A 27,368-nucleotide genomic window follows, 5' to 3' on the forward strand; every position below is an offset into this window, starting at 1 on the left:
GGAGGGGAGTAACAGGTTGGTGAGAGGGGGAGAAAGAAGGAGGGAGCACCGAGGGACAGAGGGGGAGGGCCCGGGAGCCGCGCGTGCAGCCCTGCCCGAGCCCGGGAGCGCCGAGCCCGGCTGGGGTGAGTGAACCGGGCGGGGGCAAGGGCACCTGAGAGGCAAGCGTGCCGTCAGGTGTACCCCTGAGGGGCGGGGGTCGAGGCGATCAGAGATACCCCCATCCTGGGAACAGGTGCTGAGTTGGAGAGAGGAGGAAGGGAGGTAAGATAGGCTGGGAGTACTGATTAAGAGCTGGCTCCTACTCTAAGGTGCCGGAGGCAGCCTGGGAAGGTGCCAGGTGAGGGGCACTTGAGGCTAAGGCTATTCCTAGGGCAGGAAAGCGTCAGGGCCAGGATCTCTCTGGAGGTCAGACGCCAGTCCCAGGGGCAAAATTTCTCTTGGAGACCAGGATGGTAGGGGGAAGGAGTTAGTCTCAGTTGGGCAATGGCAACTGCTGCCTGAGGTTCAGAGACGTAAGGGGGAGGGCATGGAGAGATGCTGTCTCCCTGAGGTTCTTCCCCCTACTGCTAGTCTGAGCTGGCGCTGACACCTCCCTTCTGGCTTTGGGATGGCTCTGAGGTATGGAATCTTTCTCTAACCATTCACCTGCAGGGGAGGCCAGTTGCAAGTAAGAGACACCGAAGGGCAGGACTCAAGAGGGTACCCCTATCTCTTTGCTAGGTGTGAAACCATTTAAGGCATTCAGTTTCTGTCCTCCTTTGCCTTCATGCTAGGGAGAATTTTTCCTTCTTCCTCCTGAGAGAGTGCTCTCTAAGAGAGGAATATGAGGAAGCATAGATCCCTAGGCCCACAAAATATCTAGACATACTTTTTTCTAAGGCCTCATTCTGGGGGCCAATGTCAAACCCTCTCCCCAAGCACACATACTTTCTACTGTAGTTCTAGATGGGGCCCTTGGGTGAGGTTTGGGAGCCTAACCAATTTCCTTGATGCCTCTCAGAAGATCCCCATGACTCCCTGAAACCCCATCAGGCATCCCTGACTCCTGGATCATGATGGCTGTCAGACTGGCAGTAGGCACTAGCGGTGTGGGAAATAGGCAGGACTCCTCAGGAGACCAGAAGACTAGGGGAGTTAGCACATCCAAGGCTGCAGGCTGGATGAGAGGTGCACATTGGGGCCCAGACAAGACTTCTGAGGCACATTCCCTTGCCTTAGGCAGGTAAGGGAACCAGAGCCAGCCTTAGCTTGGCCCCTTTGATGCCCTGCCTGAGGAAAGTTGTTGTAATTGGGAAATAATTAGCAACCGTTGTCCACAGGCTGCCTGCACGTGCCTCTGTGCTTTGTTCATCTTTGATATTTGGGAGTAGGGGGCTGGCTCTAGGGGACTGCTAATCCAGATTTGCCTGACCCTAAGAGGATTCTGGCTTTCAGAACTCTTCCTGCTTTTCCCAGGCTGACCTGCATGCCATCACCCCTGTGGGAGGTGAGGAAGGGGTAGGGCTGCTTCTCTTCATGTCAGAGGGGGAGAACTAAGGGCCAGGGAGGTGGCCTAGGCTAGTGTGGGACCAGGAATGCAACTTGGGGAACTTGAGAGGGAGGGGTATAGGGAGACAAAGTCTTCCTGTCACACACTGGCCTGTCACTCACTAGGTTCTTTGTGCTCCTCCTGCCTGTTCCCTCTCCACCTTCGGCCTCCTCCTTCAGAGCCTTGGCATCTAGGCTGGACAGAGTCCCTGCCCATGGTTTTGCCCCCTGCCTCCTCTGGGGTGGAATTTCTCTGGTCTGCTTTACAAGCTGCCAGTGGAGTCTCCCTGGCCCTCCCCTTCCCCTTGCCTCTGAAACCAGTCCAGCCAGTTTGCAGGGGCCCTGTTCCTCATTGTGTTTTTTTCCCCACTGGCCAAGCAGCTCTAGCCTGGCTCTCAGGTTTCGCCTTTTTCAGTGGACCGAGCCAGGAGTCCACTTGGGGGGTTCTTTTTGGATCTGCAGGGAGCCTTCTTGTCTCTGTAACTCTTTATGAGAAAATAGAGGCTGAATGATCAAGGTCACTGAGCTGTCCTTTTTTATTCTGACCATTTGCTTTCCTTGTACCTCTGAGAGAAGTCTAATCTCTATACCTATACTTCTCTCATTTTCTAAATCTGCCAACTGTGTAGCATCTAGCATATGGCCCAGCCCTGTGTATGTCAGTTCTTCCTCCACACACCCGAAACCACCCCGCCCCCACTTCCTGCCAGGAGTCCAGAGACCCTGTCACTCCCAGTTGGAAGCCAGATGCTCATAGCTGGGCCAGAGGTGATGGAATTGGGGCAGGGCAAGCTAATGAGTAACTCAGGGAGAAGTGGCTGTCTGGTACAGGTGCAGAGTGTCCTCCCCCTCCTTGCAGGCAGGAATGGCAGAGACAGGCAGATGAAGCTGAATTAACTTGTGGCCAGGTCTCTTCCCAGAGTACAGCTGGTGAGGAGCGCCTTGGGCACATACTAGGCGAGGGAAAAGCAGGGTCAGGCATCTGGTGAGAGCAAAGGCTCTGGACTTCATGTTGCCTGGCGCTAGATCACTGTTTACCTGCCTCTGGGGCTTACGCAAGGCCTGGGAGCTGCCTTGCTCCCATGGCCCCGCCCTGCTATCCTCTGTAACTGAAGGCAGATAGGTTTCGAGTTTTCCATGTTGAATCATTTAGAGCCCTGCTTTCTGACCCACGGGAAAGATCCCTTCAGCCCTCCTGGCTCCTGACCCACATGTCCTGGGACTGAAAGTGGTTGAAGTTAGGGAGTTACTGGAACCTGGGGGTGTACTCGATGCTACCTCTGAACAACTTGGTGCTCTTGGGCGGGTGAGGGGCTGTGCACTCTGCTGGGCCTAGGCTGGGAACTCCTTGACCTGGATCTGGAATATCAGTAGGCGTACTGACAGGGTAGAGCTGCATCATGAATAAATCATGTGACTTCTGAGAGTTGGCAGTCTAGGCACATCTGGTTCCAAAATTATGACTGAATAGGGCAGGGAGTCCAGGCCAGGAAGAGGTCCTGTCACTGGGGCAAACGAGAAATGGCTGTGAGGGATCTTTGGGCAAATCGCCCTGCGGCTGTGCGAGTCTGCCTTGGTTCAGGATACAACCTTTAACAAATATTTATCGACATCTACCACGTGGCAGGCTCTGGGGTCACAGGAGATAGCTGAAAGTCATGGTCTTTGCCCTCTAGGAGCTTATAATCTAGTGGTGGAGACAGACAGGAAACAAATCATGACTCCTATAAATATATAAAAATAAACTGAGGCAAATTCACTGAAGGACAATTGTAGAGCATATAACATGGCTCTGAACTAGTTTGTGAGAGGGGGTGGTCGGAGAAGGCTTCTCTGAGGAAGGGACATCCTTCTATGAACGAGGTGAAGCTGAGAAGGTCCTGTTGGAAGGAGCAGTACGTGTACAGGGTAACATTTGTTGTCAGCGTTGTGACAGGCATATGCTGCTAGGTGGGTGCATATTTAACATCTTGTCATTTTCCCTCTTTTTATTAAAGTAGAACCTAAATAATTAAAATGCAAAAATCTTAAGTGTATAACTTGATAAATTTTTAGTTGTATATACCCATGTAATTATTATTGTCTAATTCTCACAGGTAATTACCTCATGAGATATTATCATTATACTCATTTTACAGATGAGAAAACTGAGGTCAGAAAAGTTGTGATTTGCCCAGGGTGATATACATCAAGTGAAGAGCAGGGCTAGGATTCCAAGCCAGATCCTGACTCTAGTCCAGTACCTTTTCTACTGGATGAGTGGTTTGGAGAACTTACCCTTTTGCCTTGTAGCTTCTTTTCTGGTCCCATTCCTTACTTGAATTCCAGCATAGGGCCCTGCCAACTAAACATTCTGCTGTTTGGGGTATCTGAGTCAGAGGTTGGTTAAACTCCTCCGCAATGCCTGAATAGTGGAGGGACAGGGCTCCTTGGGTTCATGGGTGGGCTTTAAGATGTTCACGAACCTCTTGAGATTCTGTGGTAAAAGTCTGTGTGGGGTCTCTCCTGGAGGGAAGGTGCATTGCTTTCATCATTTTCTCCAATGGAGTCTCAACACCAAAAAGGTGAAGAACCATTGCCAATAAAGGGCTCCTCCCTCCATGTTCTTTTCGCAGGAGGGGAAGGGCTGGGAATGCTAGGAATGCTCTTCCTCCTCCAACAGAAGACTGTTTCCCCCAACAAGCCCTTTCTCACCTGGAGCTCGGCCCCTCCCTTCCCCTCTCACCCCAGGTTCCTGGGCTTCCTAGCACTTCTACAGTCACTGAAATGGGGCTTGCCAAGTTCCCTTGGCCCAGAGTTCCATGGGGAGGTAGAGCTGGGTATGTTTGTGTCTCTGTCTGGCACATCAGAGGCTTCTCCTCCAGTTTGGTGCTAGGCTCTGGTGGAGATTAGCAGAAGGGGTGGGGAAGCTGGATTTTTTATTTGTTTGGAGAAGAACCTCTCCTCACCAAGTTCCTGGAGCCAGAGCATACCTAGAATACATTCCATTTGCTGACTCTGAGCTTCGGCAATGTGGACCCAGGAACTGCCCTGTGGGGGGTCTTGTCTCTGGCCCTCAGATGGGACAAGTCTACCTGTCCTGAGGCCCCTTGGACTGGCACTCTTGAACCTTATTTAAATCTTTTCTTGAATAGGCAATACATCTACATGGTTCCAAATTCAAAAAGAGACAAGAAGATATACAGTAGAAAGCCAGTCACTCTCCCATCCTTGTCCCCAGCCCTCAGTTCTCCCAACCCATAGGCATCTGCTATCAGTTTCTTTTTTTTTTTTAATTTTTTTTTTTTATTTATTTTATTTTTTTCCCCCAAAGCCCCAGTAGATAGTTGTATGTCATGGCTGCACATCCTTCTAGTTGCTGTATGTGGGACGCGGCCTCAGCATGGCCAGACAAGCGGTGCATCGGTGCATGCCCGGGATCCGAAGGAGCGCGCGCACTTAACCGCTAAGCCACGGGCCGGCCCTATCAGTTTCTTTAAGTATCCTCCCAGAAATGGGATGGCATACCTTGGGAGTCTTCTGTATTTTAAATGAGCTCTGGGAGTGGAGGCCCCCTTTTCTCCATTGGGATTCAGGTGTCTCTTAGGCAGGGCTTGGGTTCTGCATTCACTGGGGTGGGGGAGGCATGTGGTGATATATCTGTATGTTTGAAGATCAAGCAAAATGTTTAAACTCTTGACAAAGCCAAGCTCCCCAGAACTATATCAGAGGAAGTGGATTTTTCTGTGTCAGTGGGTCTCAAAGTGTAGAATCTGAACCAGCAGCATCAGCATCACTTAGGAACTTTAATATTAGAAATGCAAATCCTGGGGCCGGCGTAGTGGTTAAGTTCGCGCGTTCCGTTTTGGCTGCCTGGAGTTCAACAGGTTCGGATCCTGGGTGCGGACCTACTCACCGCTTATCAAGCCATGCTGAGGTGGTGTCCTATATAGAAGAGCTACAACTCTACAACTATGATATACAACTATGTACTATGTTTCTGTTTGGGGAGAAAAAAAAAAAGAAAAAGAGAAAGATCGGCAACAGTTGTTAGCACAGGGCCAATCTTCCTCAAAGAAAAAAAAAAGAAAGAAAGAAATGCAAATCCTCAAGCCCCACCCCAGACCTAATAAATTAGAAATTATGGGGGTGGGGTCCAGCAGTCTGTGTTTTAACAAGCCCTCCTGGTGATTCTGCTACTCAAAGTATGAGAACCACTGTTCTCTGTAGAAGGAACTGACAAGGCAATTAGCCTCATAAAAGCTGGGCAGGTGGAGGTTTCTGGGTTTCCAATTCTAGTCTCTCAGCTTAAACTCTTTTCTTCATCTTCTAGGACTTCCCCACACACATGGAGCAGGCGTCCACCATGGCTGAGCCCCGGGGCCCTGTAGACCATGGAGTCCAGATTCGCTTCATCACAGAACCAGTGGGTGATGCAGAGATGGGCACCCTACGTCGTGGTGGGCGACGTCCAGCTAAGGATGCAAGAGCCAATACCTATGGGGTTGCCGTGCGTGTGCAGGGCATCGCTGGGCAGCCCTTTGTGGTGCTCAACAGTGGAGAGAAAGGTGCCGACTCCTTTGGGGTCCAAATCAAGGGAGCTAGCAACCGAGGGGTCCCGGGTGCTCTGAGCTCTGACTCGGAACTCCCTGAGAACCCCTACTCTCGGGCCAAGGAGTTTCCTGCCCCCTCACAGGGCAGCATGTCTGATGAGGAGCCTGGGGCCCCCTGGAATGGAAGGCTACTCCGTTCCCAGTCCCAGGCCTCACTGACAGGCCCTGCCCTTATGGGTCCAAGCGACAGGAGCACCAGCCTGCTGGAGCTAGCCCCCCAAGGAGCTTCCCCAGGGAGCACCATTGACACTGCTCCCCTGTCTTCAGTGGACTCACTCATCAGCAAGTTTGACAGGCGCCATGGGGGCCAGGCCCGGGGCCGGACTGGCCGCCGCATGCGGACATTGCCCCCTGAAGAGCGCAAGCGGAGCCACAGCCTGGACAACCGGCTCCCACGGGACACCCTTGAGGAACGGGAGCGCCTGTCCCCCAACCACTGGACCCTAAGCGCAAAGCATGACAACCACTTGGGCAGCTCGAAACAGCCGGCCCAGAGCCAGAGCAGTGGCTTTAGCCGTTCCCGTCAGACCCAGGACTGGGTTCTTCAGAGTTTTGAGGAGCCACGGGGGAGAGCACAGGACTCTGCCATGCTGCAGGTCAGACCCCACCCCTCTGTGGCTTCCAACTCCTGGCCCCTTCTCATCAGCCCTGACCCACCAGCCCTGGGACCCCATGCTGATTCCAATCACTAAAGGTAGAAAGCTTACCTTTTGTCCTCTACTTTATCCATCCACTTAGTAGATGATATTCACGTGTACAGATACTTGCCTGGGCAAAATTCTGAAGGAAATGGAACTAACTAGGAAATCACCCTTCAAGAGCATGGAGAGTTACTTATCTTCTACTTGTCATTGCCCAACCGTTAACTGTGCCTTGGTCACTAGCATTTGCTAGGTCTGCAGCATACGTAAGCAGGTTTGGAGGATATGAGCAGTTCCCTGGTGCTCTTGCCAAAACTCCACACCTTTCTCTCCCACTCAGGAATGCAAGTAAGTTGGGAGCGATTTTATTCTGAGACAGAGTTAAGCCTATTCTAAAAGTAAATCATTTACAAACTCTAGTACATTCACTGTCATTAGTGACAAATTATTTGTGACACAGCTCACAGCTGCTTGAGATCTGCTTGTCGAGGAAAATCTGGTTTGCAATAATAGTGAGAGGTGTATCCTGCGTGGACCTCTCCCTGGCCTGTGGCTCAGGCCTCAGCAGTGTTGCCTCTTTACCCCACTTCAGGCATGTTCATCATGCTTGAAGGACTTCGTCTCCCAACTTGCCACTTCTACTTCATCTGAACTCTGTGTACCCTTCTGGCTTCATCTTCCTATTTCTTTGGGTTTATTTTTTTGCAGTTCAAATCAACTCCAGACCTTCTCCGAGACCAGCAGGAGGCAGCCCCACCAAGCAGTGTGGACCATGTGAAGGCCACCATCTATGGCATCCTGAGGGAGGGGTGAGTGGGGGCCCTCCCAACAGTGGAGTCACATACCTCCCTTCTTTTCCTTCTAGCTTCATGCCCCATCCTCCTTGCTCTTAACCCTTCCTTCTCTCATCTCTGCCCCGTCTTTCCTCCCCTGACCCTTGCTTCTGTGCTTTTATCCTCCAGAAGCTCAGAAAGTGAAACTTCTGTGAGGAGGAAGGTCAGTTTGGTGCTGGAGCAGATGCAGCCTCTGGTGGTGAGTGGTCTTCTCATGGTGGGAGGAAGGCTCAGGCCCAGAATCTCGATGTGGACTCACTTCCTTCCCCCCATGTCTCTGGCAGATGGCCTCTCCTGGTTCTGCTAAGGCCCTGGGAGGGCAGGACGAACTCACTCGAAAAGTGGAGGAGCTACAGCAAAAGCTGGATGAAGAGATGAAGGTGAGGAAAGATTAGAAGTGCAGGAGGGATGAAGGACCACAGGGGAAAAAACCTTGGTCTGGGCTGGCTCTTCCAAGCAATGGAATGAGCACTGTGTGTCCTCTGGGACAAGAGACAAGAGGGTGTGCTAGTCCTAGCTAGGGCTTCTGGGGTTCTTTCAAGCTTAGAGAGGAAGAGCACCTTCAACAGGGGTCCAACTACTTTCCATTCCATTTCCTTTAGAAGTTTCCATCCTAGCTCTGCCATTTACTGGCTGTATAAATCTTGAGCAAATTACTTACCTCAGTTCTTTTCATAATCATAATAAATGATGACAATAATAGTAGCTGTCATTTAATGAGTATAATTTTTATAGTAGGTACTGTCCTAAGTAATATGTAATAATTATAGCGACCCTATAAAGTAGGCATCCTGGACTCCTTTATGATGAGAAAATCGAAGATCAGAGAGGTTAAGTGAATTGCTCAAGGTAGTGAGTTGCAGAAAAGGAATTTAAAAATTCAGGTTAGTCTTATTCTAAAGCCTATGTATTCCCTTTACTTAAAAAAAAAAAAATACTGCTTTCACCTCTCACAGTATTATCTTGTATGTAATTGGTACTCAGTGAGTACTGGATTGTAACCCCCTTTTGTTTCATGAAAAGCAATGTAGTATAGTGGTTAAGTGGTGGGCTTTGGAATCAAAGTGAGTTCAGATCCTGGTGCCCTCACTTGTTGGCTGTGTAGCTGACCTTGGGCAAGTTCTTTAAATGTTTTAAGCCTTTGTTTCCTTAACTGTAAAGTGGAAATAATAATTGTACTGTTCTATTGCTGTGTAACAAATTACCCCCAAAACTTAACAGCTGAAAACAAACATCTCACAGTGCCTGAGTGCCCAGAATCTGGGAACAGCTTAGCTGGGTGGTAGTTCTGGCTCAGGGTCTGTCATGAGGTTCCAGTTGAGGTCTTGGCTGGGGCTGTAGTCATTAGAAGACTTGACTGGAGTTGGAGGAAATGCTTCTGAAATGGCTTACTCAATGGCTGTTGGTTGGAGGCCTCAGTTTCTTGCTATGTGGACCTCTTTATAGGGCTGCTTGAGTGTCCTCACAATATGGCAGCTACCTTTCACCAGAGTGACTCCCAAGGAGACTTAAGGAGGAAGCTGCAATGCCTTTTTATGACTTAGTCTCAGAAGCTACATGTCACGTCCTCCTTTTTCTATTTGTCTTAGAAGAGAGTCCCTAAGTCCAGTCCATGCTCAAGGGGAGAGGAATTAGCCTTCATTTTTAGAAAGGAACGTGAAAGAATTTGTCGGTGTATTTTAAACCATCACAAGTACCGAGGCTTGTTATGAGGATTAAATGCAGATTATATGCATAAAGTCCCTAGTACAGTGCCTGTCATAGTGAATGTCAATAAATGTTAGACATTCCCATCATTCCCGGTCCTTCTCAGAGATTTTCCCTACTCTCCACCTGCTTTACTCGCCTTGCCTTTTCCAGAAGCGGCAGAAGCTAGAGCCATCCCGGGCTGGGCTGGAGCGGCAGCTGGAGGAAAAGGCAGAAGAGTGCAGCCGACTGCAGGAGCTGCTGGAGAGGAGGAAGCGGGAGGCCCAGCAGAGCACCAAGGAGTGAGTGCAGCTGATGGTGGGCTGCTTGCGGGCCTAGGCCAGAGTTAGAGGCTGCCCCCAGGGCTGAGGGAGATAGAGGGAGATCTCCAGAAGCTGAGAGGGGCAGACAGAGATGGTTTAAAGGTAGGACCTTTCTCTTTACCTTCCCTGTCAGTAATGGTGATAGTGCATGAGTTAGGCTACCTGGGTTTGCCTCTGTGCCTCAGATTCTTAATCTGTAAAATGGGGTTAATAATAATACCTATCTCACAGGATTGTTGTGAAGATTCAATCATTCATTCAGCAGATATTTTTGCAACAAATACTGTGTGGCAGGTACTCATCTAGATTCCTGCGGTACATAGTGAACCATATAGATGAAGAGCCTGTTCTTCAGAAGTGTAGATTCTAGTGAGGGGGAACAGACAGTAAACAATGAACATATTATGTAAATAAATTTGTTACATGTGAGAAAGTGATAAGCAGAGTAGGTTAAAGCAGATCAGGAGGGCTGGGTTGCAGAGGAACAGTTTGCAATATTAAACAGGTAGTCAGGGGAGGTCTCATTGAGATTTGAACAAAGACTTGAAGGAGGTTTAAATGAATTAATGTATGTAAAATGTTAAAAAAAACTGCCTGACGCATAGTGCTCAGTAATGTTATCTATTATTAATTATTAGGCTCCAGAACATGAAGCTCCTTGTGGACCAGGGTGAAAGGGTACGACATGGGCTGGAGACCCAGGTGATGGAGCTGCAGGACAAGCTGAAACAGGCCCAGGGTTCTGAGCCTGCTAAGGAGGTACTGATGAAGGTAGGGAACAGGGTTGGGTACCCCAGCCTCTGCTTTCTTTCAGCTAGAGTATCCTCAAGTCTGCTCATCTATACTTTCCCTAAAGTATGGGGAATAGGTAGCTGATTACAGGTACCCCTTAGTGTGCTTTCAGGCAGATTCAGTGGCACTGTGGGCTAGAGTCCGGAATGAGGGATTTCCTTTATCCAAACTAGGCGTCTTGGAGGGCAGAGAGCGTCTGGTACCGTGCCTAACAGATACAAGGTGCTCAATAAATATTTTTTGATTGACTGAATGAATGAGTTAATAGACAGTGGATCCTAATGTGGTCAGCTCTGTACTTCCACCTTCACTTTCCCCAGGACCTGTTAGAGACCCGGGAGCTTCTGGAAGAGGTCTTGGAGGGGAAACAGCGGATAGAGGAGCAACTTAGGCTGCGGGAGCGGGAGTTGACAGCCCTGAAGGGGGCCCTGAAGGAGGAGGTGGCCTCCCGTGACCAGGAGGTGGAGCAAGTCCGGCAGCAGTACCAGCGAGATGCAGAGCAGCTTCGCCGGAGTATGCAAGATGCGACCCAGGCATGTGACAAGAGCAGGGGAGAAGAGGGCACCCCCAGGAAGGGGGCTGCTTTGAGGTCTTAGTATTTTTGGACTTTTCATGGTTGTGAGTGGAACTTCCGCTAAAGGACACATGTGAGATGTAATGAAAACCTTGGTCAGGAAGCCTACAAGGGCAGAGGGAGGGACTGCAGGCCAGAAGTACCATGAGGGTGTTTGACCAAAGTCCATAGGGAAATAACTGGGGGAGGTTTCCTGTAGATGACAGAGGGGTGATCTGTGACTTGGGGAGAGAGCCTCTGCTAGCATTGTACCGGGTTCCACCAGGGTGTCAGGGTGCACAGCTCTCGTGATGCCTCTGGGCCTGATCCTCCCCTTCTACACACTCACACTTTGGTTTGACATGAGCTCTTCCCTCTGAGCCTCCTGGTCCCCGACTCTCCCCTTCCTTAGGACCATGCAGCATTAGAGGCTGAGAGGCAGAAGATGTCAGCCCTGGTGCGGGAGCTGCAGAGGGAGCTGGAGGAGACCTCAGAGGAGACAGGGCATTGGCAAAGCATGTTCCAGAAGAACAAGGAGGAGCTTAGAGCCACCAAGCAGGAGTAAGAACCTTGCCCCTCTCCTGGGAATACTTATCCGTGATTCTTGTATCCCACTTTCTTTCTACCCATGCTGAGCTCTTTACTTTCCCATTTCTCAAACTGCTCTTCTCCATATCCACCTTTCTCCCTCCTGAGAGTGGGTGCCCAGTGTATTGGCATGCAGGGAGGTGGTTTTCATTGTCCTGCTAATCTCTCCCAGGCAAGTGGCCTGACCCTGTTCCTTTTCCCTTTTAATTCACCTGTCTGGGCTCAGACTCCTGCAGCTGCGGATGGAGAAGGAGGAGATGGAGGAGGAGCTGGGGGAGAAGATGGAGGCCTTGCAAAGGGAATTAGGGCAGGCCCGAGCTGGTGCTGGAGATATTCACCGGATGGAGGAGCTCAAGAAGGTACTTAGGAGTTGGAGGGCAGAAGGTCAGGCTGGGGTGATGGGCATCTGCCTCACCTATCTATGAGGGGCTCTACACTAATGTGGCTATCTCCTGTGGGTTTGGTTTTCAGGCCCCATCCTGCCTGTTCCACCTTATCTCTTTCCAGCACACACTCTTTGATCCAGCATGGCTGGTCTCCTCATTGCGTTATAGAAGTTTCTAACGGAAAGGACTCTCAGTGGCCAGGTTGGGTTGTAGCCAGGGGCTGCTGGCTGCCTCCCAACTGACCTCATGGGGAGCAGCACTTAGGTGGATTTGTGAAACTCCGGGTCATTTTTGCAAACTCGGAAACCTTATTTGGTCAGCATAGCAAGAGTTGCTCTGTCTCTCAGGAAGGACTCATTAACTCCATTTATGAAACAAACGTTTACAGTTAGAATGCCAGTTTATTAACTTACAATGAAAATTGCCATCACATGGACTGGAATACTTGCATTGGCATGGCCAGCTGACCTACTTGGGAAGCCAGATTGTAATTTGAAGGCTGCTTAGAGAGTATAGAATCTAGACACAAGGAATTAAATGTTTCATCATGCATGGATATTTTATAAATGAGAAGGTCATACAATTGAAGTGAATATACAGATAGTTTCTTCATATTCCTGGTATTAGTTTATGAAGGACAAGAAAGCAACTAATTATTCTGGATGATTTAGAAACTTAGAAAATATTTTCATTAAGTATAGGGAACTGGCATTTATGGCCTCCTGAGGCTCCTTCTAGGTCTACATTTCTTTGATGCACTATGCTGGATATGGAGTAGGTGCTCAGTTAACAAGTATTAATTAATCAATGCTTGCTTATCATGCCTTTACTGTAAGACTGCCTAATTGTAATCAAGGTAATCATATTTTTAAATGAGTAAATAAATATAGCTCTAAACAATGATTTTTCCAGATAAATAAAAGCCTGAGCTTACACAAAATATTTGATGGAGAAAACATAATAAATGTTAACCAAATATACTTTGGTGGTTATGAAATGAAAAGTACTCTTAGATTTTTACTATATTGTTAAGAAGTTAAATATCAAGGATGGTCTGAAGTCTGTTTACTACATTAGTTGACATAGTGAACTTGGACATTGCTCTGGACAATCTCATTTGATTTATTATGCTGGATAAAGCTAGAAAGCTAAAAAGTAATAACTAGTGTTTCATTTATCTCATCTACTAAGTGTTTTTTTTGTGTTTTTTTGAGGAAGATTGGCCCTGCGCTAACATCTGTTGCCAATCTTCCTCTTTTTTTTTTCTTTTTTCTCCCCAAAGCCCCAGTACATAGTTGTGTATCATAGTTGTAGAGTTGTAGCTTTTCTATGTGGGACACTGCCTCAGCCTGGCTTGATGAGCGGCGAGTAGGTCCACGCCCAGGATCCGAACCGGCAAACCCTGGGCTGCCGAACCGGAATGTGTGAACTTAACTGCTATACCACCAGGTCGGCCCCTACTAAGTGTTTTATATGAAGTATTTAATCAATAAACAAAATATACATTAGAAAAACAGACTAACCCAGGCCAATGTAGATCATACACTGTGCTATTTTTCTTTTCTTTGTAGTTTAGTTTTGTTAGTGTCTTATGTTGAAGACTCCCTATATATTATATAACCTTTCAGCCTAATTATGGAACTTTCTGAATTTCAGAAGTAGCTAATAGCTAAAGAATTAGAACCAGAACTCATATTTTAATTTTTTAAAAAAGAAATCAGAGCAGCACCAGTATTTATTGTCACATATTTTAGTTTTCAACATATTTTCTTTTTTTTTAACAGCCAATCCTCTTTTATCCAGACTGTCATCTATTCTCACTCTACGTAATTTTTTTTAATGGAGATTTATTTCACATACCCTAAAATTCACCCTTTTAAAGTGTATAATTTAGTGGTTTTTAGTATATTCACAAAGTTGTACAACCATCACCTCTATAATTACAGAACATTTTTATTACCCCCAAAGAACCCCATATTCACTAGCAATCACTCTCCCCACCCCCTGGCAACCACTAATCTACTTTCTCTCTCTATGGATTTGCTTATTCTTGTCATTTCATGTAACTGGACTCCAGTAATATGTGGCCAGGTTTATCCATGTTGTAGCAAGTATTAGTACTTCATTACTTTTTATGGCTGAATAATATTCCACTGTATGGATAATACCACATTTTGTTTATCTGTTCACCAATTGATGGACTTTTGGGTCATTTCTGTATTTTAGCTGTAATGAATAATGCTGCTGTGAACATTTATGTACAAGTTTTTTGTGAACATATGTTTTCAATTCTCTTGGGTATATACCTAGGAGTGGAATTGCTAGGTCATATGATAACTCTATGGTTAACTTTTTGAGAAACTGCCAAACCACTTTCCCAAATAGCCACACCATTGTACATTCTCCCCAGCAATGTATGAGAGTTCCAGTTTCTCCACATTCTGGTATCCCAGGCTGGCTCTCTCTGCCCTGTCACCATTCCCCTTCCCTTCTAGGAGCTGCGCCGGACACAGGAGGAGCTTAAGGAGCTGCAGGCAGAGGGGCAGAGCCAGGAGGTGGCTGGGCGACAACGGGAGCAGGAATTGGAGAAGCAGCTGAAGGCTGCTTCTGATCGAGGCCAGGAGCTGGAACAGCAGAACCTCCAGCTACAAAAGACCCTCCAGCAACTGAGACAGGACTGTGAAGAGGCTTCCAAGGCAAGGGGAGTGGGCACAGGGCTTAGGAAGTGGAGGCTGAGGGGTCTGGAGGGCTGAGGAACCAGAGGGCGTGGAAAATTACCTATCATGGGTAGGTACAGACCAGATCCTTGGTCCTAGGTGTGTGGTTAAAAGCAGCCAGGATTTGGCAGGAGGAGGCCGGGCTGTACCTGGTGACACCCAGTGCATCTCTATAGGGGTGGGATTCTCAGGGAAGCCTCTGGCTGGCGGCACTACCCCTCTTTAAGTCTCGTTCTTGTGGACTTTCTTTGGGGTGGCTTTCCTGGGAGTGGTCAATGACCTGGAGCCTTGGGGTCTGAGCCGCCGCTTCCTGAACTGGCCGCAGGCTCAGATGGCAGCAGAGGCAGAGGTGGCAGTGCTGGGGCAGCGTCGGGCAGCAGTGGAAGCGACGCTTCGGGAGACCCAAGAGGAAAATGACGAATTCCGACGGCGCATCCTGGGTCTGGAGCAGCAGCTGAAGGAGGCGCGAGGTTTGGCGGAGGGTGGGGAAGTGGCGGAGGCACGACTTCGGGACAAGGTGCAGCGGCTTGAGGTCAGTGCTTCTGGAGACATCATTGGCTTCCTCCTGGCCCTTTCTCTTCTCATCCCTGGCTAAATACTCAGCCATCAATTTTATTTTGTCCTTAGTGTGCTTCTGTTTGCCTCCACAAACCCTCTGGTAATCTTGGGTTTATTTCCTGGAGTGTGCTTTGGTGTGAATGTCGCAGCCTTTGAACCACTGGTATTTTGTCTTTTATCTCCCACCCTTTGCATGTTCTCTGTGTCTTCATTTCTTTGCCAGTTCCTCTGAGCCTGTTTTCATTGCCCACCTTTTTCATAAATATCTCTTCCTCTTTCCTCCTATCTACTCACCTCCAAATGGCTTGAGCCCAAGCTTTGCCTCCTCTCAGTCCACCCCCTTTACCTCCCCGCTCTCCCAGGCAGAGAAACAGCGGCTAGAGGAGGCCCTGAATGCAGCCCAGGAAGAGGAGGGAAGCCTGGCAGCAGCCAAGCGGGCACTGGAGGCGCGGCTGGAGGAGGCCCAGCGGGGGCTGGCCCGCCTGGGGCAGGAGCAGCAGGCACTGAACCGGGCCCTAGAGGAGGAGGGGAAGCAGCGAGAGGCGCTCCGGCGGGGCAAGGCTGAGCTGGAGGAGCAGAAGCGTTTGCTGGACAGGACTGTGGACCGACTGAACAAGGAGGTGGGGCACGAGTTGGCCTGGGCTCTTAGGAAGAGGACCAGCTCATACCGAAGGTTGCCTGGGGGACGGGGGTGGGAGTGGGGGGTCAGCATGTGTGGTGTTTGCTTTCCTCAAGTTCGTTGCTGGGGAGGCAAGCCCAAATCTTCAGAGAGTGGCATCCTCTCTACTTCTCTTCCGTGTTTTTGCCTTTCTCCCCACATCCTATTTCTTTGGTTTTGGTCCTTGGAGAATGTCTCCTGGGATTTTCCCTTAGACGTCTATAAGACATAAACACAAGAATCTTCATTGGTAGAATTTTATATTTGGGGGAGGGGAAGGAGAAAGGAAGAAAAGGAAATAAATTGCTTTTTTTGTGGTAAAGTTCTCCTAATCTCTTACTTTAAAAACTAGAGCAAACACCTAATGTATTTCATCAATTCTAAAATGTACATCGTATCATCTCTGAAATTGAGTGGTATCTTATAATTAATGGTATGTCATGGTTCAACTGGCACATTTTCCTTTCTTAGTGGTATATCTTATAATCATTGTCATCTTGGGTTCGCTGAAATGAGGTCATTTAAGGCTTACTTTGTATCAGGCACTGTTGTGAGTACTTTACATAATTAACTAACATAATTTTCGCAACAACTTTGTGATGTTGGTACTATTATTATCTCATTTTACAGATGGGGAACTGAGAGCCAGAGAGGCTGAGTAACTTGCCTATGGTTACACAGCTAATAAGTGGTAGAGCCAGGATTTGAACCCCAGCAATCCATATATTACTACTAGCCATACTAGGGACCCAGGCCCAGGAAAGAGCAAGAGAGGGCTACTTTGGCAGGAAGGAGGCTCTGGGAGAGTCTTGGCCCAGAAAAGGGACACAGGCTTCTGTTAAAGAGGTGCAGTGCTGAAAACTCTCTTTTCTCTGCGTCTCAGCTGGAGCAGATTGGGGATGACTCTAAGCAAGCCCTGCAGGAGCTCCAAGCCCAGCTGGAGGATTACAAGGAAAAGGCCCGGCGGGAGGTGGCAGATGCCCAGCGCCAGGCCAAGGAATGGGCCAGTGAGGCTGAGAAGACATCTGGGGGGCTGAGCCGGCTTCAGGATGAGGTAGGAGCCTAAATGGCAGGAGCGTGGGAAACCTCCCAATGTCCTTGGTTTGAAGGTCATTGCCTCTTAACTAAACTTGTGGCCAAGGGATCCTGCGACCCGGATTTAGGTCTGACCACTTGGAGTGACATACTAAGGTGAGGGAGGGCGGGAGGAGCTGTCCACCCTGGGTACAGACAATAGGGCATGTGTTGTCTGTAGAGCAGGGATTTTCAAACTCCACTGCATATTAGAGTCTCCTGGGGAGATTTTTATTTTTATTTACTTATTTTTTGGCTGAGGAAGATTCACCCTGAGCCAACATCTGTTGCCCATCTTCCTCTTTTTGTTTGAGGAAGATTCACCCTGAGCTAACATCTTTGCCCATTTTCCTCTATTTTCTTTTTTTTTTTGTATGTGGGTCACCGCCACAGCATGGCCGCGGACTAGTGGTGTAGGTCTGCACCTGGGAACCGAACCCAGGCCGCTGAAGCAGAGTGGCACTGAGCTTAACCACTAGGCCACAGGCCTGGCCACGGGGCTGACCCCTGGGGAGATTTTTAAAAGTTCCAATGCCCAAGCTGCGTCCCGTACCACTTAAATCATAATCCCTGGGGCTGGGACCCAGGAGCAGTGGTCTAAAAACTCAGGTGATTCCAATTTGTGTAGAGACTTTTAAAACAATAAGAAAAATGGAATGAAAGTCAGTCTGCTTTTTATTATCACCATGCTCTGGCAGTTTTAAAGAATGTCAGTGATGAAATATTTCTCCCCGCAGGGGTGGACTGCTCCCACCCCTCAACCCTCACCTTATTTCTCCGAACTGTTGCATTTTTCCCTTCTGCCCAGACCCAGAGGCTGCGGCAGGCCCTGCAGGCATCCCAGGCAGATCGGGACACAGCCCGGCTGGACAAAGAGCTGCTGGCCCAGCGACTGCAGGGGCTGGAGCAAGAGGCAGAGAACAAAAAGCGCTCCCAGGATGACAGGACCCGGCAACTCAAGGGCCTTGAGGTGAGGACATTGAGGGGGTGACCTGTGGTGGGTGGAGGGGATGGGGGGTCTGGGTCTTGGCATAGGTGGGACTTCTGTGGGGAAAGGAACCAGGACACTCCAAGCCTCTTTCTATACTTTTTTGTTAGTGCCATTCAGTTGATTCTAACTCCTAGCGACCCTGTGTACAGCAGAGGGGAACCCTGCCTGGTCTTTTTGCGCCATCCTCTCACCTTCTGGTGCTATATCAGACAGTGCTCTGCTGCTATCTGTAGGCTTTTCCTGGCCAGTTTTTTTGGAAGTGGGTGGCCAGGTCCTTCTTCCTAGTCTGTCTTCCTGCTAGCGTTTGAAATGCTGGTGGCATAGCTTTCAGCATCACAGCAACACGCAGCCACCACAGTATGACAACCGACAGGTGGGTGGTGTGGTTCCCTGACCCAGAAACAAACCCAGGCTATGGCAGTGAGAGCACTGAATCTTAACCACTAGACCACCAGGGCTGGCTCTTCCTATACTCAGGATAGGAAATTGGCAGCCCACAGCTGATGAGTTTTGTTTGACTCAGTTTTAAAAAACTTTGAGTTAATTGCCAATGTTCAGAAATTTATAGATATCACATAAAATTTTAGATTTCTGGCTTCCTTTATACATCTGGAAAATACAGTAACACTGAGCTTCGAGTCCTGAGTTTTCTGCATGGCGGCAGTTGGCTAGAGCCGAGCAGTAGCTTCTCCCCTTTCGAGTGAACAGTGGTCTTCAATTTGCTCTATTTGGCAATAATAATAACAGCAAACAGTTATATATTGTGCTGTATGCCAGTCACTTAAGACTTATTTAATCCTCAGAAGAACCATGTGGGGTAGGTAGTCTTGTTTTCTCCATTTTATAGATGAGGAAAATGGAGACACAGAGAGGTTAAGCAACTCCATGGCTCCTCTGCTAGGAAGTGGTAGATCTGACTTTCAAACCGAGGCAGTCTAGACCCAGAGCCCATACTCTTAGCCTCTGCATGGTACTGCCCGGCTTGAGTTTGCTTCCCCAGTCTGTACCCTGGTGCTTCAGTTTCCAACTGTCTCCATCTCTGCCTTGGCTCAGGCACTTGGCTTTCTCTGTTTTCCCATTAGGGAAGTTGGGCTACCCCAGTGAGGAATAGATTCTGGGGTTTGTCATCCTGCCAAGGGGCCAAGACCAGAGCAGGCCCCACCCTTTCCCCTTGATGCCATACCTTGTCGGCAGAGGGTGCTAGCTCCATGGTGGCTCCTGGCAGGGGCAAGGACCAATGGGTTATGGGGATGTGCGAGAGAGAAAAGTCTGTGAAAGCTGGAGTTTGAGAGGGTCCTGATGAGAGTTTGGCATTCTGGTGTCCAGCATTTGGGGCAGAATTAACCTGTTGTCCCTCTGCCACAGGAAAAAGTCTCACGGCTAGAAGCAGAGTTGGATGAGGAGAGGAGCACTGTGGAGCTGCTGACAGATCGGATGAATCGCAGCCGGGAGCAGGTAGCCTTACCCCTCATCTCTGTCTACCCCTGACTACAGAACGTCTCAAAAACAACCGTCCCCTCCCATCTTTCATAATATGGGGAGTTCTGGCTGCAGAATCTCTGCATGGCTGGCTCTACTTCAGGGTCTCCTCTGCTTTGGGAGGGGTTGGCAGGTTTCCTCGGGTGGAAAGAAGCCAGGAATTTGAGTGGAGGAAGGAATCCTGGTGGCCTGGGCTACTCTCTGATCTGAGTCTGGGCTGTTTCCATTGAGAAGAGATGCTAGTTCCTGGTAAGACTGAGGAAGCCCTGTTTAAATTCTGTGACTCCTTTTATTTGAATAGGCTGTGATTTCTTAGTTGCCTGGGAATTTTTGGGACTCAGGGTTCAGAGAGCATCCTACAGTTACTCTGCCTCACTTGGTTCAGCTTGCTGGTTCATCATTAGCCCTCCCCAAGTCTGGTTCATCTCACCCATCCCCACTCACCCACCCACTCAGGTGGACCAGTTGAGGACAGAGCTCATGCAGGAGAGGTCTGCTCGGCAGGACCTGGAGTGTGACAAAATCTCCCTGGAGAGACAGGTGAGGGGGGGGAGTGGGGAGTCTTAGGGGTAGAGGTACCCCCAGGAGGCGGGTAGAATGACCACAGAAGAGACCGGCAGTGGAATGCTAACTGTGGAGGCTTCCTGTCTCTGTCAGAACAAGGACTTGAAGAGCCGGTTGGCCAGCTCAGAAGGCTTCCAGAAGCCCAGTGCCAGCCTCTCTCAGCTTGAATCCCTGAATCGGGAGTTGCAGGAACGGCTGCAGGCTGAAGAGAGGTGACACGAGCCCATCCTCCATCTCTCCCTCTGGACTTTTCTCCTCTGGGGCTTCCTCCATCTTACCTCAGACATGGCCAACGTGGTCTGATCCTTAAGGGGACCTATTCTCTTGATAGGGACCAGAGAGAGTTGCAGAAATTCTGAAATGTGAATGACCTCTACCTCCCTAGTTCTTTGGTTCTGCCCTGGATTCTTCCCAGCCTAATGGTGACGCTAATGACTGAGCAGAGTCCTTGGAGGCAGTAGGGAGCCAAGTAAGGGTTCTTTTAGAAATGGTGATAGCCACAGACATCCCCCCACCCACCCTCTTAGGGAGAAGACAATTCTGCAGTCCACCAACCGAAAACTAGAGCGGAGAGTTAAAGAGCTGTCCATCCAGATTGACGATGAGCGGCAGCATGTCAATGACCAGAAAGACCAGGTAAGGATGACAACCAGGGCCAAGCAACCATATGGCAAATATATACTATGTGTCTGCTTGAAAGCCAAGGGAGACCCCATCTCCTAGGTTTTCCAAACTTAGACTTTCCTTGTATAAGGACAGAGACTCTAGACTGAAAGGACTGGATTAGAGCAGTCATAGTGAGCACATGTATTGAGTGCTTATGATGTACTAGGTTCTCTTTCTAAGTCTTATGCATGTATTAACTCATTTAATCCCCAAAGCAAACTTGTAAGGTTCAGGAACTTGCCCATGGTCACAACATTTTCCTAGGGGCAACATCCCTTGTCAAGATTGCTGCAAGGGAGGGTCTGAGGCCATGGTAGCAGCAGCTGCTTTTCTAATGTGAGGACTTGGTATCCTGCCCAGCTAAGCCTGAGGGTCAAGGCTTTGAAGCGGCAGGTGGATGAAGCAGAAGAGGAGATTGAGCGACTGGATGGCCTCAGGAAGAAGGCCCAACGTGAGCTGGAGGAGCAGCATGAAGTCAATGAACAGCTCCAGGCCCGGATCAAAGCCCTAGAGAAGGACTCCTGGTATGTGCTGCTCTTCTGCTCCCAGCTCCTTCGGGATAGTAGAGCAGGGCGGGAAGGGGCTCTCCTGAGCTGGATAGGAAGAGGATCTCCAAGATGGGACTTCACAATCACTCATTCCTGGCTGGAAGCCCGTATGATTATCTCTTAGTATCTCAGCCCCCATCCTGTATCCCATCTCCCCAGATCTCTGATTAGTGGGGGATCTTGTGAGTAGCTTTAGGCCTTAGAAGAATTGGGAGTTTCCTTATCATGAAAAGGGTGGCTGTCTCAATCTTTCTATCTCCCTCCCTTACCAGTATTCCTCTCTCTGACTCAGGCGCAAAGCTTCCCGCACAGCTGCTGAGTCAACCCTCCAACATGAAGGGCTGAGCTCAGATGAGGAATTCGACAGCGTCTACGATCCTTCCTCCATCGCATCACTGCTTACGGAGAGCAACCTACAGACCAGCTCCTGTTAGTTCATGGTCCACAAGGGCCCAGAAACCACGCTTGAGGCTTATCCTCGCCAGCCCTGCTCTGCCCTGCCCAGCATCTGAGTCCTCATTCCTATGGGCGACCCAATTATTCAGACCTAAGACAGGGAGGGGTGTGAGTAATGGTGATAAAAAAAGGCATCAGCACTAAGCTGGTTGACGGACTTTCCCTTTCCTCTGGAGGAGTAGATATTTTAGGCCACCTGAGCCCTCTCCTTAAGTGCCGAGCTCTCCCTCTGCTCCCGCACGATGATCAGCATATAGGCTGAGGGAGATTGAGCAGGATAGGAAGAGATAGAAATTGCCATGTATATAAAGCTTTATTTCTTTAGCCCTTAACCCTCAGGCTCAGGGAAATTCCCTATGTGATTCTGCTCCCTTGACTCCTGCAACCCATTTTCCTCTCACTCCGGAGCAGGGTAAGGGGAACATTATGGGTAATGGACATGCTGGCATGACTCTACCCATTTCTCAGATGCTCCTCTTTGCACAGTTATGGGGCTCATATGGTAGTCCCCACCCCTCTCTATTCCTATATTTTTTATCTTCCCCAAGCCAGGATCCAAGGGACCCTTTCCATCTTCCCCATTCCTACCCTCCTTCTTTCTTCTCAGTGCCTTAGCCAGGGTGAGGAGATAAGGATGCTCTTCTTGCCTTTTATACCTGTACATTCATACCTCTCCAAGGACAGCCTTTCCTCATCTGGGCCCTCAGCTTTCCCTGCTGCCCCAGTGACTGGTCGAGAGAGCTACCAGCTTCTCTGCTGATGACCCTCTGGAAGAAGGACTTTGGTAGGGCCTCGTTCGGCTCAGGGTTTCCATCCTTCCTCCTCTCCCTCTGTGATTACGGATGTGTTTATAAGGTGGTTGTACCTGGGAACCCTGACAACTGTCTACACAAGTTCGAAAAGCAAAGATTTCAGTCCCTGTGGCCTTACTTGTGGCTTCTCTGACCAGATGTGCCCAACGTCAATAGGGGACTCAGGGACCCACATTATCTCAGGAGGTTGCACCTGATACAGGACTTCCTGCCTGGGACTAGAGGCTGACTCTTGGTAGAAACGGGAAGAGGCAATGGAGGTTTTGGGGAGAGCCATGCTCTGGTAGGGAGGAGATAAGGGAGATGATTCACCTCTCTTATTTCCCAAGCAGGCTCTGTAAGGAGCCTGGGGAAGGAAGAAGCCTGTTCTCACCAATGACTTGTTTTTTTGTTGTTTTTTTTGTGTGTGAGGAAGATCAGCCCTGAGCTAACATCCATGCCAATCCTCCTCTTTTTGCTGAGGAAGACCGGCCCTGAGCTAACATCTATTGCCAATCTTCCTCCTTTTTTTCCCCAAAGCCCCAGTAGATAGTTGTACGTCATAGTTGCACATCCTGCTAGTTGCTGTATGTGGGACGCGGCGTCAGCATGGCCGGACAAGCGGTGTGTTGGTACGCGCCCAGATCCGAACCCGGGCCGCCAGTAGCGGGGCGCGCGCTGTTAACCGCTAAGCCACGGGGCCAGCCCCTCACCAATGACTTGTAATTTCATGATTTAAAAAAAATTCCTCTATTCTGCAAATCATGTATTCTCTCCCAATCCAATCCAGCCTTGATTTTATTTTAAATTAAATATTAAAATTATATATATATATATACTGCAATCCTTGGCTTGTCTTCTCATTCCTTTTCTTGGCTTATTTGGAGGTCCAGTTTTTATGCAGAAACCATTTTAACCATACAATTTAGAGGCCAAAGCTAGGGTTTTCTTCACCTCACTTTTTAAAGGCCGTTTACAACAGATCAGATGGAACCTAGGGAACCTGGAAGTGCTTATAGTAGCTGCATTCTCTCCTGAACAACCTTCTGGGAATAGTAAGGCCAGTAAATGCCTTCTTTGAGGGTTAAAGGAGACAGACAAGAACTGGGTTTTATTCTCTTCAGGCATAGGGATAGTCCCAGCATTCACCTCCCAGGCACAAAGACCCCCATCCACTCCTACCTGGCATGGGACCCAGTACCTACCTGAAAGGAGGGAAGTTTCTGTCATCCCTCTGTGTGTGTTGCCTTGAAGAGGGAGCTCGTTTACCAGAGCCTACTGCCAGATTCAGGGGTTCTGCCCACTCAAGAGTGGGTCAGACCTCCTCCTGCCTGCCATCCATGTGGACCATAGCCCAGTGGGGCAGCCACCTGCAGAGAGCAGCTGGGCTGGAAGAGGCTCCAAGGTCCTGCTTGGCCATCCTCTTTTCTAGGCCTTTAAGATGCTAAGCTGGGCTTGGGAGCAAATGCCACTGGAGAAGTTGAGGCTCATTCTTTCTCAAGAATACAAATTCCTTTTAAGGCAATTTGTCCCGCCTCTGCCATCCAAATAAGGGCAGCTTTGGTAGAACAGCTTCTGCAAAACAAGCCCCACCCAGAGCCAAGCTGGTTTTGACTTTGACCTGGGCCTCCTGCCAGGGAAAGGCACCTACCAGACTGGCTTAAGCTAGTCTGAGTGAGCTGGCCCTTGGTGCCTATGCAGTGGAGGAAAGTTTTGCTCAGCTCCACAAAGCCCACAGCCTGGCCTACGTATAAGGAGAGGAGAGCGTATGGAAGCCTTTTTGCAAATCCTCATCCTCTAGGGGCAGGCAGGTGATTTTCTCTTACTAACACTGATCTTGAAGCTGAAAGGAGGAGACGGCAAGACTAATGTAGAATGTTTGAGGTACAATCACAGACACTAGACAAAACTTCAGTTAAGCAGCGCCAGGTAGCTCCCAAGCCCCACTTTTATGTAAATCGGAGCGAGCGCCGACGGGCGTGTCTTGAAGCCTGTAGGCCACGCCCACCCCACTCTTTCCCTCACTCTCGTTAGCGATCGGCGCCTTAGGGGCGTGTCCTAATGCCAGCCCCGCCCTTGACGCCCTATAGATGGGGGCGGTTCCGCGCGCCCCCGCCTAGTAGGAGTCAGACCTCAGGGCGGAGGGTTGGGGTGTGTGCTGCGACCCTCGAGGGAGAAAAATGAACGGGACGCGGAACTGGTGTACTTTGGTGGACGTGCACCCGGAGGGGAAGACCGCGGTAAGAAACAGCGGCCGCGCCGCCTCTCTCGCTTGGTATTCTCGGTTTCCAGTTCCGCCCCTCCCGTGCCCGGCGCCGCGTTCGCTGACACCACCTGGTGCGGCGCTCGGTGCGGTCAGCTCCTCGCGGCGCTTCTCTTTCTTTTTCTACCGCCTCGCGGCGGGCAGGGGGAGTCCTGGGGAGTCGCGGGATGAAGACTCTTTTGAGGCTCGAGGACTCGGGGCGTCCTTGCCCTTTGGGAGGACACTGCGGCTCCTGCCCGGGACTCCGCGCCGGTCTTCGGTGCGCGCCACTCAGTCGTCCTGTGGGTGGTAGAATGGGTCGTAGGAGAATGAGCTCCAGGGATGGGATCCCTCCGATCTTTTGGACGTTGGGTCTCGACGAGGGGGCTTAGGCTTTTCTGTGGGTCCTGGTGACCTCAGAGGCCCTTCAGAGAACTTCATGGTGCTTTGGGTGATCAGTAACAAACAAGACAACGGGTAGAGATTGAAATCTTAGGGCTTGGACTGGAGGGTGGGGAGCGGTACAACTCCAAGTACGCCGAGATTGGCCAGAAACTCACCTTTCCCTGGGGATCATCTCTCTGCTAGAATTTCTCCTCCTTCCCCCTTGCAGTTCTCCTGCTCCCCTCCCCCTATCGGCCGGCCAACCGATAGCTTCCTGGGACGATTTGTTGGTTTTGCTTCCGTCTTCAGCCCCCAAGCCCGGGGCGAGTTGATGAAGGAGATGCCGGACCCTGGGCTGAGAAGGGAAGAGAAGTGACCCACTCGAGGGCTTCTGGACAGAGTGAGGGTGAGGGAGAGAGGGGCATTCTCCAGTGCTAACCAGTCGGCCCTGCTCCCCTTCCTCCCTGGCTCCTTGTCCCTGTTCTCCTCCCCACCCCGGCTGACTATATGATTTTTCCTCACGAGAGGCAGAGGAGGGTAACTTGTGGCTGAGTGTTTCTAGGCTTTGCTGGAGAACTTAACCCGGAATGGGTGTGTACTATTTCATCGATTTCCAGGCTATTGTGAGTGAGGGTGAAATGGGAGCCAAGGTGATGGGGAGTTTGTATCCCTCCCTTTCCCATCCCTCCACTCTGTGTCTGATTCCCTTCCCCTCTTCCTTGTCTCAGCATGCTCCTGAGATAGCTAACCCAGCTGCACCTGGATTATGGCTCTTCTTCAAAGAATATTTGTACAGTAGTTCCTCATTTCAAGTTTAGGGTACAGATGATCACTTAATTCTGTTCCCAGTCCCCTCTCCATTTCTGCCCAGGCTCTGAGTGTTTTTACCACATTACATTATAGGTCTTGCTACTGCCCGACCCCAGTCCCCCAATCCCTCATCTTCTGTAGCCTGGCACTCCCCCAGCTATGGGACGCTGAAGAGATGGAAAAAATCCATCGTCTGTTGTGTCAGCCCCAAGTCCTACTCCTCTTGCTTACTGTTTTGGAATGGTTGATGCAGGGAAAGGGTATGAGAAAAATAAAGGAGAGGGGTGTTTGGGCCTCTTTGTGCTTGCTGTAGAAAAGAGATCCAGAGAGGTCTTAAGACTAAGGCATTGGCAGTGTTGAGAGTTAATTGACACCCTTTTCTATCCCTTGATGTTTTGCTACTTGTCTGGTGGGGCAGGAAGAGCGGGTAGAAAAATAGTGAGCAAGGAATTCAGACAGTCTCCAGCCATAAATTAGTTTGAAGCTATTCAGAGACCTCTAGAACAAGGGGGACACAGAAATTGCCTTTTGTTCCTTCTTTCTAGGCTGGACTTGAGAGTTATTTTACTTCAAAGGCAGGAATGAAATAACCATTGACCAGATCTGTGCTTGGAGACATTCCTGAGCTCTTGAGGAGGAGGAGGAGATGGTAAACAATCAGTCAGTCAGGAGACAAGCTTTGTTCTGGATTCCTCTCCTCTGAGCCAGCCTCAGATAGAATTTATGCCTCTGGACAGTCCCCAGGAACCTGCCGTATATTCACACCATTGAGTGAGTGCTGAGTGCATGCGCAAAGTGAGTGAGTGAATGAATAAATAAACAGATGTTTCTTCTGGCGTGAGCAGTGTAGACAGTTTAACTGACTGGTGTGTCCTAGTGGGAGTCAGGACCTTGGGACTCTGTTGGTATTTCCCCACCAGCCAGGCCATGTGCCTTAGGGCACCACACATGGACGTGGAAATATGGCTAATATACTCTCTGGGTTTTTACTGTTAGAGGCAGATGCAGCAGATACAAGGCTCCAGGGTTTTTCAAACTGCTGATCATAATCAATAGTGGATGTGAAATCAACTTAGCTGGTCAGAACCAGCACTAAAAAAGAAATAAATTCCAACTTGGAAAAGGTAAAACTATGGAGACAATAAAAAGATCAGTGGTTGCCAGGAGTTTAGGGGGAGAGATGAGATGAATACATAGAGCACTGAAGGTTTTTTAGGGCAGTGAAATTACTTTGTATGATATTATAATGATGGATATATGTCTTTATACTTTTGTCCAAACCCATGGAATGTACAACATCATTCACTTCGTTAGAGTGAACCCTAAGGTGAACTAGGGACTTTGGTGATTATGATGTGTCAGTGTAAGTTAATCCTTGGTAAAAAAATATACCATTTTGATGAATCATGTAGATAATGGGGGAGGCTATGCATGTGTGGGGACAGGGGATATATGGGAAATCTCTGTACCTTCCTGTCAATTATGTTGTAAACCTAAAACTACACT

The 27,368-nt window shown here is 49.4% G+C and overlaps 2 protein-coding genes across 4 annotated transcripts in view; both read left to right on the forward strand.

The window, feature by feature from the left end:
* The first annotated feature begins 62 nt into the window (after window positions 1–62).
* Window positions 63–22,833, forward strand: CGN (cingulin). Its single transcript, XM_058539165.1, has 21 exons — window positions 63–125; window positions 5,843–6,718; window positions 7,472–7,572; window positions 7,726–7,795; window positions 7,881–7,976; window positions 9,457–9,584; window positions 10,244–10,376; window positions 10,718–10,930; window positions 11,363–11,511; window positions 11,765–11,897; window positions 14,420–14,620; window positions 14,967–15,173; window positions 15,562–15,819; window positions 16,741–16,911; window positions 17,740–17,901; window positions 19,288–19,377; window positions 19,858–19,941; window positions 20,059–20,177; window positions 20,493–20,601; window positions 20,992–21,155; window positions 21,472–22,833. Exons 2-21 carry the CDS (start codon window positions 5,858–5,860, stop codon window positions 21,611–21,613), a joined length of 3,591 nt encoding a protein of 1,196 aa, XP_058395148.1. The 5' UTR covers window positions 63–125; window positions 5,843–5,857; the 3' UTR covers window positions 21,614–22,833.
* A 1,709-nt stretch (window positions 22,834–24,542) lies between these two features.
* The window catches only part of TUFT1 (tuftelin 1), a 33,126-nt gene continuing 30,300 nt past the window's right edge, over window positions 24,543–27,368 (forward strand). For 2 of the 3 annotated variants that reach the window (XM_058539161.1, XM_058539163.1), the window contains exon 1: window positions 24,543–24,666. In XM_058539161.1, coding sequence (XP_058395144.1) covers window positions 24,607–24,666 — 60 coding nt within the window. In that variant the 5' untranslated portion in view covers window positions 24,543–24,606. The remainder of the gene's footprint in view (window positions 24,667–27,368) is intronic. The other variant, XM_058539162.1, reaches the window with a different exon arrangement.

Source organism: Diceros bicornis, chromosome 4, assembly GCF_020826845.1.
Source record: "Diceros bicornis minor isolate mBicDic1 chromosome 4, mDicBic1.mat.cur, whole genome shotgun sequence".
NCBI lineage: Eukaryota > Metazoa > Chordata > Mammalia > Perissodactyla > Rhinocerotidae > Diceros > Diceros bicornis.